Source organism: Bactrocera oleae, chromosome 2 (assembly GCF_042242935.1).
Source record: "Bactrocera oleae isolate idBacOlea1 chromosome 2, idBacOlea1, whole genome shotgun sequence".
Taxonomy (NCBI): Eukaryota; Metazoa; Arthropoda; class Insecta; order Diptera; family Tephritidae; genus Bactrocera; species Bactrocera oleae.
In genome coordinates, this window is record NC_091536.1 from 53,206,495 (window position 1) to 53,220,384 (window position 13,890).

At 33.7% G+C, this 13,890-nt stretch overlaps 1 protein-coding gene and 1 long non-coding RNA gene across 2 annotated transcripts; one reads left to right on the forward strand and one right to left on the reverse strand.

Annotated features, from left to right (window-relative positions):
* On the reverse strand, positions 1–5,060 carry LOC138859028 (uncharacterized). Its single transcript, XR_011398064.1, has 3 exons — positions 4,377–5,060; positions 2,400–4,318; positions 1–2,028 (listed from the first exon to the last, which is right to left on the reverse strand). It is a non-coding gene; the product is annotated as an uncharacterized lncRNA (long non-coding RNA).
* Positions 5,061–5,558: 498 nt separating this feature from the next.
* Positions 5,559–6,866, forward strand: P5cr-2 (Pyrroline-5-carboxylate reductase-like 2). The gene is made up of 5 exons (XM_014242618.3): positions 5,559–5,740; positions 5,803–5,873; positions 5,982–6,158; positions 6,216–6,633; positions 6,696–6,866. Exons 1-5 carry the CDS (start codon positions 5,662–5,664, stop codon positions 6,764–6,766), a joined length of 816 nt encoding a protein of 271 aa, XP_014098093.3. The 5' UTR covers positions 5,559–5,661; the 3' UTR covers positions 6,767–6,866.
* Positions 6,867–13,890: the final 7,024 nt, after the last annotated feature.

The following is a 13,890-nucleotide window of genomic DNA, read 5'->3' on the forward strand; positions in this document are numbered from 1 at the left end:
ACAAGCGTATAATATATCAGTATGAGTTTTGACATATTTAAGTGAAATGGTGTATTAAATGAGCGTTTATTAGTGAAAATGAAATACTAATTTTAAATGGGAAGGTAAAAAAAAATATTCGAAATATTGACCATGTCTTTCAACACATTTTGACCACTTTTCTGGCAATTTGTGAATACCATGCCAATAGAATGTTCAATGTGTTCCAATCAGAAACCCAATTTTCGACTTCTGCGTAGGAATCTAAGTGCTGCTCTGCCAACGCGTGTCCCATCGATGAAAACAAATGGTAATCGGAATGTGTCAAGTCTGGTGAATACGGCGAAAGGGATGGCAGCTTCCAGCCAAGTACTTTGATTCTTTCCTGAACCGATTTTGCAGGTGCATAGTAGTGTAACAAAATTACTTTGCCGTGTCTTCTGGTCTATTCTGGTCGCTTTTCGATCAATGTACGATTGATCATTTGTTGTCTGTAGCGAATAGTATAACCGTTTTACCAGGTTTTAGAAGCTCATAATATACCACCACACTCTTCTGATCCCACCAAACACAAAGCACTGCCTTTTTACCGAATCGATCAGTTTTTACAGTCGATGTTGATGGTTGTCCCGGATTAACCCATGATTTTCTCCGTTCAGGACTCTTAAAATAAATGCATTTTTCATCGCCAGTGACAATTCGGTGCAAAACTGATTTTCTTTCATGTCTTTGAAGCAAATTTTCACAAGTGCTTTTCGGTTTTCCATTCAATTCAAGTGGCATGTATTATCCACACTTTTGGATCTTTCCCATAGCTTTCAAACGGTCTGAAATTGTTTGCTGTACAACATTTAACATGTCTGCCATTTGCTGTTGACTCAAAGTATCATTTTCATTCTCGGCTCAAACTTTCTTTCGTTCTTCATTTCTCACATCAAAATTATTATCTTTGAACCGTTAAAACCATCTTTTGCATGTTACTTCTGATAGAGCCTCGACAAGTATTCGATGCGACTCTGCAGTACTTTTCTTCAAATGGAAACAAAAAATTAATGCTTTCAGCAAATCATCACTTTCCGGTACAAATTTGACATTTTCAACACAATGAAAAAATGTGATGTTGTTTGATCAATGACTGTAAGGTTATTAAATACAAGTATGATTGACAGATGTCATGCCAACCAAACAAAAAATAAAATTAAGACTTGTTCACAACAAATGTTCCCTACCAACACATTTGTATCTTAACGCTCACTTCATATCGGTATACCTGGTAGTTAAAAAAATGTTTTGCTCAATTCCCGTGAAGCGTGAAGGAACGCAAAAAATGTAATAGAGCAAAGTTGTCATAATCTCAATTTTTATCATTATTGTCGGTTGAATTGGTTGCGCCAGCTAAAACATTATAGTTAGTACAGCATAGTCAATTCGTCTGAGTATTCGGACCTGCGTTCTGAAAATGAGTTTTACTCAATTCATCATTGTTCAAGTGGCGAGAACTTGTATGTATGTATGAATCGAATATTTATGATGTATCGATCGAATGCCATAAATGCTGGCTTTTTAAGGCTGCTTGTTACGTGTTTTATCAATATTTTCATATACAGGATGGCCCACGAAACGTGCTACAAAAGCAAACCGTAAGGAATGTTTTTACAAGTATGTGTGAGTACTCGACATACTTTTTTTTTTATTCAGCAGGTTATTATACATAATTTTTTTAAAAATGAATGCTTGGATTTGATAATGCAGGGGTACCATGCTTCGCAGCCGTCATTTCCGTCCAAAGGGCATTCAGACGGGATTTTGGCAGCATTACCCCGAGTAGATGGACCATTATGAGATTGGTGAACATGTTTGCCGAATCTGGAAGTATCGCAAGAGAACCATACCATTGATATCCATATGTTCAATTCAGGCAAATCCAAGAGTTTCGACTCGCAACTTATCGGCGCAACTTGGAGTTAGCAGTCGGTCATTACAACGGCTAATTCATGTTGACTTAAACCTGCTTTCGTACAAAGTTCAAATAACAAGCCGGTAAACTCTCTGTAAGGAAATATGGTATATAAGACCAGTAAGTTATAATATTTTCCATTTAGAATAAATAGAATTCGCAATAAAAGAGAACAAGATAAAAGCAGCATTTTGTTCTTTTTTGAGATGAAATGAAATTTAAAAGAAATACTAAAATTGTTGAAAGTCACTGGTATAGCTTTTAATTAGATTAAAAGGCCTTTTACTGGAAAACTGTGAAAACTGAAGAATCTCCACCAATAGTATACACTACATACATACTTATGTACATAGCCCTGCAAGAACAATGACAGTCATCTGGCCGTTAATATGACAGTCGCAGCTGAAAAAATTTTGTCAGCGCGAGTTAATATCGTTTACGCGATATGAGTTATTAAAAATACCTTTGAGCTGCAGTGAAATGTGTACTCTTTATTGATAGTGCATTTCTATTGTTATATGTTGTTTTCATACATTCTGTTCATTCAGAGATAAGGTTGTTTTGATGTTTGTTTGTTTAGAATATTGGTGATATAATGTAATAAGTAATACGTTCCTTAACTCTCCCCGGTGTTCAAAAGTAAATGTCCTCATTTCAAATCTGCTATGGTCGGAGAAACTCGGCTTGAAGTCGGCGTAGTTCAGTTTTGTATGATTCTTCGGAATTTTTACATCGATTGACATTTGATTGTACTTTCTCATATTACTATTATCATTCATTGATTATTTTTATCAATTAATTGTATTATTAACAATTGTACAATATTTTGTTTCATTAAATTTTGATGTTTATAAGTATATTTTTAATTATCGTGCTTTTATTTAATTAATATTTTTTTCGCTGATATTATCATTATTATTAATCTTTTTATATTATATATGTAATTATTATTGTGGGTTTCTTTTGATATGTTTGATTTCATTTTTATTAATGATTTTGTTTTTATAAAAAATGTTTTCAAAATTAATTGTGATATTTTTTTCAAAAGCGATTTCAGAAAAAATCTATGCTTTTCCTAAGTTTTTAATAGTCGTATTGACCTCGGGAATCTCGTAGGATAATCGTATGAGCGTGAATTTTCTTGAAGTCAACAACCATTTTCCTTTTTTGGTTTTCCTTCTTTTCGGTACCTTTTTTTGGAACTATTGGTTCGTGATCAGGCATTAGATGTGGATAATGTGTTGTCCATATCGGATCTTCTTATTTGGTCCTAATTGATGCTTGTATTGTGGTCGTAAACGGTATTAATTCTAGTGTTATAATTTCTTCTCATAAGATCATCGTCTGGAATCATCAACGTCCATTGGGACTGGTGCTGATTGTCGTTGTTTATTGAAGAGGTTACTTTGTTGACATTTATTTCTCTGAATCCTTAAGTTTGGTATGTAGTTATGCTTGTGTCTGTCCTCTCGGTGGGAATATGGCATATTGGTTATGGGTGTCTCCATGTTGATAATGTTTGTGGAAATTTTGCGTTGTTCCACTGAGGATAATCTTTAGGTGAATTCCTCTAGTTGCTTTTTCAATGTTTCCTCAATGCAGCGATTTGTGCATGGAGTTGGACCATTTGGTGTTCCACTTTGATTTGTTATTACTGGCGAATTAACTGTCCAATGTTTCAGGATCTGTTAATTTTTGCTTCTAGTCGGAATATATTTAATTTATTTGTTGTCGTCAAAGGCTGCTTTCTTGCTGTTTAGTCGAGGTGTAAACATGTAATCTTCTTTCTTAGATTACTGCTGTTTCGTTGTTGTTGGATTCGGCGCTGTCCGCTTTTTCAGGATCTGCTTTGAATCGTATGCTACTTTTTCAAGCAGTTTGTATTGGAAGTCCTACTTCCCGTGGTATTTTAATTTTATCCTTCTTTAGAATCACGGAGTTCCTGTCTTTTCAAGGATGTCTCCTGGCTTTTTTGATAGCAAGTAAAAATTTGCCATCCCGGTTGAGCCCCCAGTTAATATCGTTTACACGATATGAGTCTTAAGAATATCAATAAAGAGTACACATATCGGTGCAGCTCAAAAGTATATTTCTTTCGACTCATATCGTGTAAACGATATTAACTCGCGCAGAACAAAGTTTGCATAATTTTCTAAAGAGCCTTGTGCAAAAACTGATGTAAACAAACGTATGTGTGTGAATTTGAATCTCTTTTAAACACGTGGGTATTCATAATTGATTCTCTATATATCTATACGGCTCACTCTCATCCCCTTTCTAAATTACGAAAAGAAATTTTCACTTAATTCCATGCTTGCTCCTCTCCAAAGCTCTGCTGTACGTATTTCTCCAGTTCATGAATATTTCGAAATTTAAAAATGCCTAAATACAAATGAAAATTAACTAAAAATGTAATTTTATTTGAAACTTAATAACTTACATACGATTGGTTTATCTCACGGATTACCAGCTACATACATAGGCATTTCACAACTTCTCAAAACTTCTATGGAAATGTATGCTGTCCCTTTTCGACGTATACAGAATTTGCTTTTGGAAAAATCGTAAACATTGACAGTAATTTTACTGTTCATTTGACTGTCAGTGGTGACAGTACTAAAGAATGCAGATATTTCATTCTTACATATGTAGAGCTATAGAGAGTAAGAGTCTCTTTTTAACAATAACAGTGACGGTCAATTTCCGGGTAATTTGTCCGTCAGTACTGACATAATAAATGTGAGTGTATTGGTGAACCCATTAAAAGTTTCTTGTAGGGAGTAGACGCAACTCTTTGAGAATATAATGAATGTAAACCGAATATTTGTTTACTTTCTTTCACTGGCTTTATAATTCCACTGCATAGAAAATGATTTCGTGCATGGAAATTGAAGAAACATATATTTTCTTCTACTTGTTATAAACTTATAAATAAAGTCTCTTTAATTATGTACAAAGCTAAAGAAATGTATGTTTTTGATTAATATTACTGTGAAGTTATATAAGTTTTCTATGCTGCATATTCTCATTATATCGTTCATAATTCAGCGACCCGCTAAAATATCGGTAAATTTTCATTTTAAGGGAGTATCGAGTTGTCGGCAATGTGCTGTTTAACCCAGTGTAGAATTCCCAAAAAGACTGTGGTGGACATCAATGATTCGTACTTATCCACAACATATTCAAAACACTCGTTTTTCCTCGTTAAGCTTATCAGATAAAACGTTTGTTCGACTGCAATTTATATTATGTATATTATAGGGTGGAGTGAAAAAAACAATTTTTGGACAAAAAAAAATTTTTTTAACATCTAAAGGCGCACTCAGTTTTAAAGTAAATTTGTGAGTCTAGGTGTTAAAAAAAATTTTTTTTTTGTCCAAAAATTTCCTTTTTTTATAATCTACAGATTTTCCCCCAGGCTAAGCAAAAAAAAAAATTTTTTTTCGCTCCACCCTAGTATATAATCATTAAAATTTTATATTTCTTTGTTTACAATTGCAATGCTCATTTGAATAGAGGCGGAAAACTGATGGCAATAGCTATTTTTGTTTATAGGCTGGAATACTAAGCTTATCATAGCATTCCTTATCAGGTTTGTTTTTTTATTAAGTATTCGAAACCTTGTGCTGATAAGGGCTTAATGACTGTCTAGCTATTGAGTAGTGAAGATCTAAAATTCAATATTAAAATAAATTGGTTTTAAATTTTTATTTTTAAAAACAAACATGAATAAAGTTGGCAAAATCGGCGTTTTGGGGGGTGGTAAAATGGCTCTTGCAATGGTGAAAGGTTTTCTCTCAGCTGGTAAACATTTAAAGAAATGCTTCAAGATAATATGATTTAATTTTAATATTTATTCCGTCGAGGTCTTACAAAGCCTGAGGAAATAATTGCCAGCGTACATCCAGATGATAAACAAAGTTATACGCAATTTGAGGTAGTAATGCTTATGTATTAAACTGTTTGGTTATAATATCACGTGTAATATAAATATGGTATAATTAATCGTTAATTTATGGTATTATAAACATTTATATTATACTAGCAAATAGGTATTGAGACGGTGGTAAAAAATGAACCGGTTGTAGAGAAATCGGATATAGTATTTATATCAGTTAAACCACAGGTGGTGCCTGTTATATTACCTGAAATCAAACCATTGAGCAACAACAAGTTGTTTATTTCAATAGCCATGGGCATCACTTTAAAGATGTTAGAACGGGTGAGTATTGCTGAGGACTGGGTGTTATTTATTTCACAAATTCACTTCAATTTACAGCAATTATCCTCAGGTGCCCGAGTCATACGTGCAATGCCTAATACTCCGGCACTGGTGAAAGCGGGATGTTCGGTATATGCACGCGGTGCAAAGGCAAGCCAAAACGATGGCGAGTTAACAAAGTTACTTTTGGAAGCGATTGGCACATGTGAAGAAGTTCCGGAAATTTGGTTTGATCCCATTACAGCTCTGAGCGGAAGTGGACCAGCTTATGTATTTGTCATGATTGAGGCACTAGCGGATGGCGGGGTCCGAATGGGTTTGCCGCGTGATTTGGCATATCGACTTGCCGCCCAAACTGTTTTGGGCTCAGGAAAATTGGTACGCGATACAAGAGAACATCCGGGTGTCTTGAAGGACAATGTAACTAGCCCAGCGGGTTCAACTGCGGCGGCGCTTAAAGTTTTAGAAACGGAAGGTATTTAAAACTTATTTTAATTATCGTTAAACTAACTCGTCTTTCGGCGACTTTCAAAATAGGTTTTCGTGGAACAATTGCCAATGCAGTAGAAGCTGCAACCTTAAGATGTCGGCAAATATCAGGCAATTAATTTTAGTAAGAGTTTAATTGTTTAAATATTCTTAAGTAATGTATATTAAATTTTGTATTTCAAATAAAACTGCTAACAATATAATATAATGACTATCCAATACCGATGAAATTAATTTTAAAACTCTCGCAACATGTTGGTACAGAGTTTAATATAACTTATCGAGACAAATAGCGTTAAAAACCTGTTGACTGTCTGCCCGTTCGTCCGTAACTTAAAATATTTTGATGAAAATTGTACAGAACCACAGATCAATTTTCAAAATTTTTAAAAAGTTAATAACTTTAATGTACATACCACAAAAGCTGAATTAACGAATCTCAGGACTCAGGATAAATCTTTTCGGCACCATCTCCGACCCCAAATAGTGCTCTGAAGGTATGTAATCTTTAGTCTAAAATTAGTTGAAATGAGATGACAATTTTTTAAAGCCCCAGATACTGTAAATAGGAACCTCAGTCCACATAGCTGACTTTTTCAGAGAGCATCTATTTCTGGAGATGTTATGCTGTAATACTAAAACTGGATAAATTTGGTTCAATATATATCTTAGTCTCCATGTACCTTATTTAAGAATTTGAAACTCCCGGTTGGCTTTATACCGTATATTTCGGTAAGTAAGGAAGGGCTAAGTTCGGATGTAACCGAATATTTTATACTCTCGCATAGTAAAATGGCATACTCGTTCGAGATTTCTTTATATATTTTAATAATTAGCAGCAGGAATATACTGAGGCTACAACAGTTATTTACATTCACAGTGAAATTAATTAGAACAATTTGTAAATCGTTCTTGTGTTTTGTTCTATACACTTATAATTTATTTTATATAGAATGAATTACAACTGTATTGAAAGTATGAACAGAAATCGTTTTTGGACAATGAATAACATTTTTTATTATTTTATCGATATTATTATACATGTTTAGCTTAAAAATAATAAATATTATCAACTTTAAAAATTAATTATGTTATTATATTAATTTGTATTATAATATTTAAAATATTAATCATAAATTCTTATAGAGATTCTTATACATATATCCAAATTATATTTCTTTTCTCCTTATACTATTTAATATCTATCATATATTTATACAATAATGTCTTATATAATAACAAATTATACATATAATTTAAGTTTTCTAAATTAGATTATTTACATATTTTTCTTAAAATTGTCTTAAAAACTACTGTCAAAATTGCTATACCATTCTAATTCGATTGTATTTGAAAAAAAATAAAGAACTATTGCAATAAGTCTGAAAACTTTAGTTCAAAATAGAGACACAAATACTGTCATGATAGCTGTGTACTGTCTCAAAAAAAAATTGCATTAGCATGGGAAGGATCCATGTTTCAAAATGCCCAATCAATTTGTGTACCGGCATAGTTGAATATTCTACACCAAGCAGGGAACCAAAGTTTTTTTCTTGGAGCAGATTTCCTATCGTAGTACATGTAGACATTAAACAAATGTTAAAATCTCCAACAATTAGCACATTTTGATTGCATAACTCAGAAGTAAGGACTTCCTGAAGTTCTACAAATTAAATTTCTGACAGAGTAAGCTGAATTTCTGTATAGAACCAGAATATTAATATTAAAACATTTAAAAAAATCGCTTCTAAAACTTTGCGGCTTAAATAAATTTTCTTTACTTCGGTTCTATAGAGCTAGAATGCTATGCTTTGCATATAGGTACATATACCTATATCTATACTAATATTATAAAGCTTATTTATATTTTGGAAATAAATGTTTTCGAAGTCTATTAAATTGCCACTGTTATCAGTTTCTATTACATGATTTTTCCTCCGTAATCGGATTCGTTGGGACTGCCTTTGGTTTTCAATTTGTCTATAGACCGGGTTATCTCTACGAAGGCGAACTTGACTTTGTCTAAGACGTCTCTGATTCAAATTTTCTTCCCTCATACCCCTCCTTCTAAGCTGTCGACGTTGTGTTTCTCTATCACGCTCCTCTCTCCTTATTTCAGGATTTCTTCTTGCATGTTCTCTTTGCATTTGATCACGAATGCGCTCTAAATTCCCATACAAGGATTTCTTCTACGAAGTTCTCTATGATCCCTAGTGTTCCAACTTTGTTCATCATAACGTACCTCGGGATTTTCTCGACGAGATCTATGACATCGAGTATCTCTTATTTGTTCTACAGAGCGAATTTGTGGATCTTGCCGCCTTGTGCCATGTTGAACAGTATTTACAACTTGCTCAACGTATCGAACGTCATTATTCTCGCTCCGAAATCTATGCCGCCGAGTATTTCTGCTTTGCTCTTTAGAGGGGATTTGGGGATTTAGACGTCTTGCCCTATGTTCAACAGTATTTAAATAGTTTTCAAAAGACCGTATTTCGAGATTTTCCCGCCTGGTTCTATGTTAATTTGTATTGATAATTTGTTCGGACAGACGCACATGGGAATCTATTCGACGATTAGCGTGACTTACAGTATCTTCTTACTGCTCACTATCTCTATATAAAGAGTTTGCTCGAAGAACTCTCATACGTTTTCTATTCTGAAGACGACTTAGTAATACAGATTTACTACTTCATCTATGCATAATTAATAAATGTATATTAATATAAATAATTATATAATTCAGTCCGTCCGGGTGTTAAAAGTTGGATCCTAGGGGCTGCTCTCTTTCACTGTAATTGACTCCTTGCTATGACTTCTTTCCTGTTCGGTGTATAGGTACTATGGTGTATATGGTACATATTGCTACAGAGTGAGTGAGCTGGGGAAATTCGTGGAAGAACTTCACACATTTTCGACATTAAATTATCGTATATCTAATATTTTACGTTTATATAAAGCCAAACGGAAGTTTTAATTTTGTACATAAAATATGTTGGAGCTAGGGTCAATATATCCCCGATAATGGGTACTAGGGTGGAACAGAGAATTTTATACTTCTTGACTTATATTAAAGGTCATAAACTTAGTCTCAGTTTTATTGCTTGAAGATAGATATACATAAGTATGAATGTGATATTAACTCTACCAAAGTGGCTAAATTTTATATTATAAGCTTATGTGGCAAACGTGAACCAGAGAATCGGAATTCATTATATGAAGGTGTGAGGTTTAGACCAAGGTATGTACTAATTTCATTCTAATTCAGCGTCAAACCACATAATTTTTAAGAAATCTTATCCATTTAATTTCGTTAAAATATCAATATCAAGTCAGGTGGAAAGACGGAAATCATATATAATATATATTGGGGATAGAGAAAGATAATTATTTTGACATTGCTCAGCAATACTCGAGCAAACAGTTTCTTTAAAAGTATTTTGAAGCAATTTTATATATAAACAAGTAAGGAAGGGCTAAGTTCGGATGTAACCGAACATTTTATACTCTCGCAAAGTCAAATGGTATACTCGTTTGAGATTTCTTTGTGGATTGGTTGATATTTTCGGTAGAAGGTCAACTATAAGCACTGGTTTCCACATATTTAGTACTTAGGGGCTTGAGCAGTTTTGGTTCGATTTAGACAATTTTTGGTCACAAGGTGGAATACTTTAAACGTATTATTTACACAAAGTTTTGCCCCGATATAATCATTGTTGCTTGATATGCATAGTGGAAAGTGAAAGAATCAGATGGAATTTAAAATGGTGTTATATGGGAAGTAGGCGTGGTTGTAGTCCGATTTCGCCCATTTTCGCAATATAACATAGAAATATGAAAAAACGTTATGCACCGAATTTGGTTGAAATCGGTTAAGCAGATCTCAAGATATGGGTTTTCACCTAAAAGTGGGATGTGCCACGCCCACTGTCTAATTTTGAACGCGGTTCCTATAAAGTCATCTCATACCATTCCAGAGATAAAATTTAATGTCTCTGGCGTGTTTAGTGCTTGATTTATCGCGCTTTTAGTAGTTTTTAACAGTACCGTTATATGGGGAGTGGGCGGAGTTGCCACCCGACTTTTTTCACACTGTAGGTAGAGGTTCTAAAAACATTTGCTTCCAGTGAATTTTGTTATTATAGCATTAGCAGTTTAGGAGATATGCACATTAAACCTATTAGAGGCGGGACCATTTAAAAAAAAAAATTTTAACTGCAGATGCCCCTCCCTAATGTGATCCTGTGTACCAAATAACAGTCTTGTATCTTATTGCGGAGCTTAGTTATGGCAATTTATTTGTTTTTGATTAATGGCGTTTTGTGGGCGTGGCAGTGGTCCGATTACGCCCATCTGCAATACCAACCGTCTCACGGTACCAAGAAACATGTCTACCAAGTTTCATAAAGATATCTCAATTTTTACTCAAGTTACAGCTTGCACGGACGGACAGACGGACAGACAGTCACCCGGATTTCAATTCGTCTCTTCATCCTGATCATTTATATATATAACCCTATATCTAACTCGATTAGTTTTAGGTGATACAAACAACCGTTAGGTGAACAAAACTATTATACTCTGTAGCAACAGGTTGCGAGAGTATAAAAAAATATTAATACTCACTGACCGACATATTCGGCATAAAACTGGTTAGAATAACGAAAATTATTATAAGTAGCAAATGGAAGTAGAGGGTAGTATTAACCCGATTTGATCACTTTTGGAAATACTACTAACATGCCACAGACTAATAAAATCCTCCTACTGTTTCATTAAGGTACCTCACATATAATCACCAATCAAATGGAGTAAAGTCAGATGAATGTTCGAAAATCCTGATATTTGTTACATGGTGGCTAGGCAAAACTTTCACCCGATTTCATCTACGCTCTTTCATTTTCATTGAGATAACTCACATATTGGCGGATATATGCGGTATAAAGTTACCTGGAGGCTCAAAAATCTTTATATTAGGTATATGAGAACTATAGGAAGTATTGATCCGATTCAACTCATTTTTTGTCACAAACATACTACTATTGAGAGTTTCATTTATTTATTTTATTATATCTTACACATTGACCGATATTTTGTTAGTTTTTAACAGTACCGTTATATGGGGAGTGGGCGGGATTGTCACCCGATTTCAACAATTTAACACTGTAGATAGAGGTGCTAAAAAAATTTGCATCAGTCAGTGAATTTTATTATTATAGCTATAGCGGTTTAGGAGATATCTATACTAATATTATAAAGCTGAAGAGTTTGTTTGTTTGTTTGTTTGTTTGAACGCGCTAATCTCCGAAACTACTGGTTCGAATTGAATAATTCTTTTTGTGTTGGATAGTCCAGTTATCGAGGAAGGATATAGGCTATATAACATCACGACCAATAGGAGCAAAGATATAGTGGTAAATGTGTAAAAAACGGGAGAAATTATTTCATCTTTGAAGCCTTCCGTTGCGTGCGCTGTGAAAACGGTTCAAGATACACAAAAAATATGTATTAAAGAATAATAGCTCTTTTAATGATCTAAAAAACAGTCCGCGATAGTATATGGCTATCTTTTAAGATTAACTCACAAAAACCGTTTTTATGGTACCTAATTTGGTCGAAATAATTTGTTTAAGTTGTATCAACATAATAATATTAATCTTTATTCAAATAAATATGTTGTTGGTTAAGAGTACTTCATTGTGAATAAAATTGTCTTTGACATAACTTAATTTCAACCAAAAACTTTAAAGATTACAATGATAAATAACTCCGAAACAAAACCAACTCGCTGTCTGCGCTGGCCGGCGCGGCGGGAGAGTGGCGGTACTTGCGGGCAAGCCGGGAGGGGGGTGTAGCTCAACGAGATACCATGCCGCGCGGCTCAAGGCACAAACAGTCACCGACGCAAAACCGTGTCCCGCATCAGCTGATGCGACCTATCTTATGAGAGCGCAATGTTAATGATCAGTTACCACCGCTTCTACCGTCCGCTACAACAGACCGTACGGTATGATATCCGCGAATATTGGATTTTTCCCGTAAGCGGCCTTTACACGGTCTTTTTTGTATGCAAGCATGTGCGGCGTGATGAGAAGAATGAGCGTGTAAACATAATAAATTCGTGTATGTCATACATGTGTGATGGTTTTTAAAAAATTTTAAAAACATGATGTTGTTATGAACATGTTTTATGGTGTAAACGCTTGCATCATGCTCTGCTTTCACACGAGCAAAAAGAGTCCAGCGACTCGAGTATAGTTTTTCTGTCTGTTTGTGCCGTTCGAATGCGCAACACTTAGAGTATGTTGCATATTTCATTTTTATGTTGGGATGGTGGTCCCACATTTTGCTTGCAATGAATTAGCATGGATGTGGTAGAACAATATGCATAATACCTACGTGCTTAATATTTTCAAGGCCAAATTTATAACAGGAATTTCCTAATATTTATGTATCAAAAATTCATAATTTCTTTACTCAATATTTTTAGGATTCAAAAGTCTTTGTTTAAAAGGGCTAAATATTTTCAAGGCCAAATTTATAACAGGAATTTCCTAATATTTATGTATCAAAAATTCATAATTTCTTTACTCAATATTTTTAGGATTCAAAAGTCTTTGTTTAAAAGGGCTAAATATTTTCAAGGCCAAATTTATAACAGGAATTTCCTAATATTTATGTATCAAAAATTCATAATTTCTTTACTCAATATTTTTAGGATTCAAAAGTCTTTGTTTAAAAGGGCTAAATATTTTCAAGGCCAAATTTATAACAGGAGTTTCCTAATATTTATGTATCAAAAATTCATAATTTCTTTACTCCATATTTTTGGGATTCAAAAGAGTATTTGTTTAAAAGGGCTAATGCACGCAGAATATTTTTCCAGTCGTAAGGAAACATCGAAGCGTAATGGCGTCCAGGATAAACGAAGAAATATCAGAGAAATAAAGTATGATTGTACTGAACGGTTGAATGCAGCGCTAATTTGTTTATGCGATATAATTATCATCGTAATATTACTTTTTAAACACAGTTTCATTTTGTAGTTGTTTTCTATATAGTAGGTACTTTATTTGTTTTAGGATAGTATTTAGTTACACAATAATAACACTTTTTTGTTTTCATGTAGATTATTAATTTATAAGTATGTGTTTTCTATAAGTATAGTATTGTTTGTTTTTAAAATAGTATTTAGTTTCTAATATTTTTTTTTGTGGTACATAATACCTGTAGGTATTCTCAT

Excerpts from the sequence above, each read along its gene's own strand:
- P5cr-2 (XM_014242618.3), top strand. The coding sequence starts at position 5,662 with ATGAATAAAGTTGGCAAAATCGGCGTTTTGGGGGGTGGTAAAATGGCT. Across the intron at positions 6,159-6,215 it reads CTTTAAAGATGTTAGAACGG|CAATTATCCTCAGGTGCCCG; the intron begins GTGAGTATTGCT and ends TTCAATTTACAG. Across the intron at positions 6,634-6,695 it reads TAAAGTTTTAGAAACGGAAG|GTTTTCGTGGAACAATTGCC; the intron begins GTATTTAAAACT and ends CTTTCAAAATAG.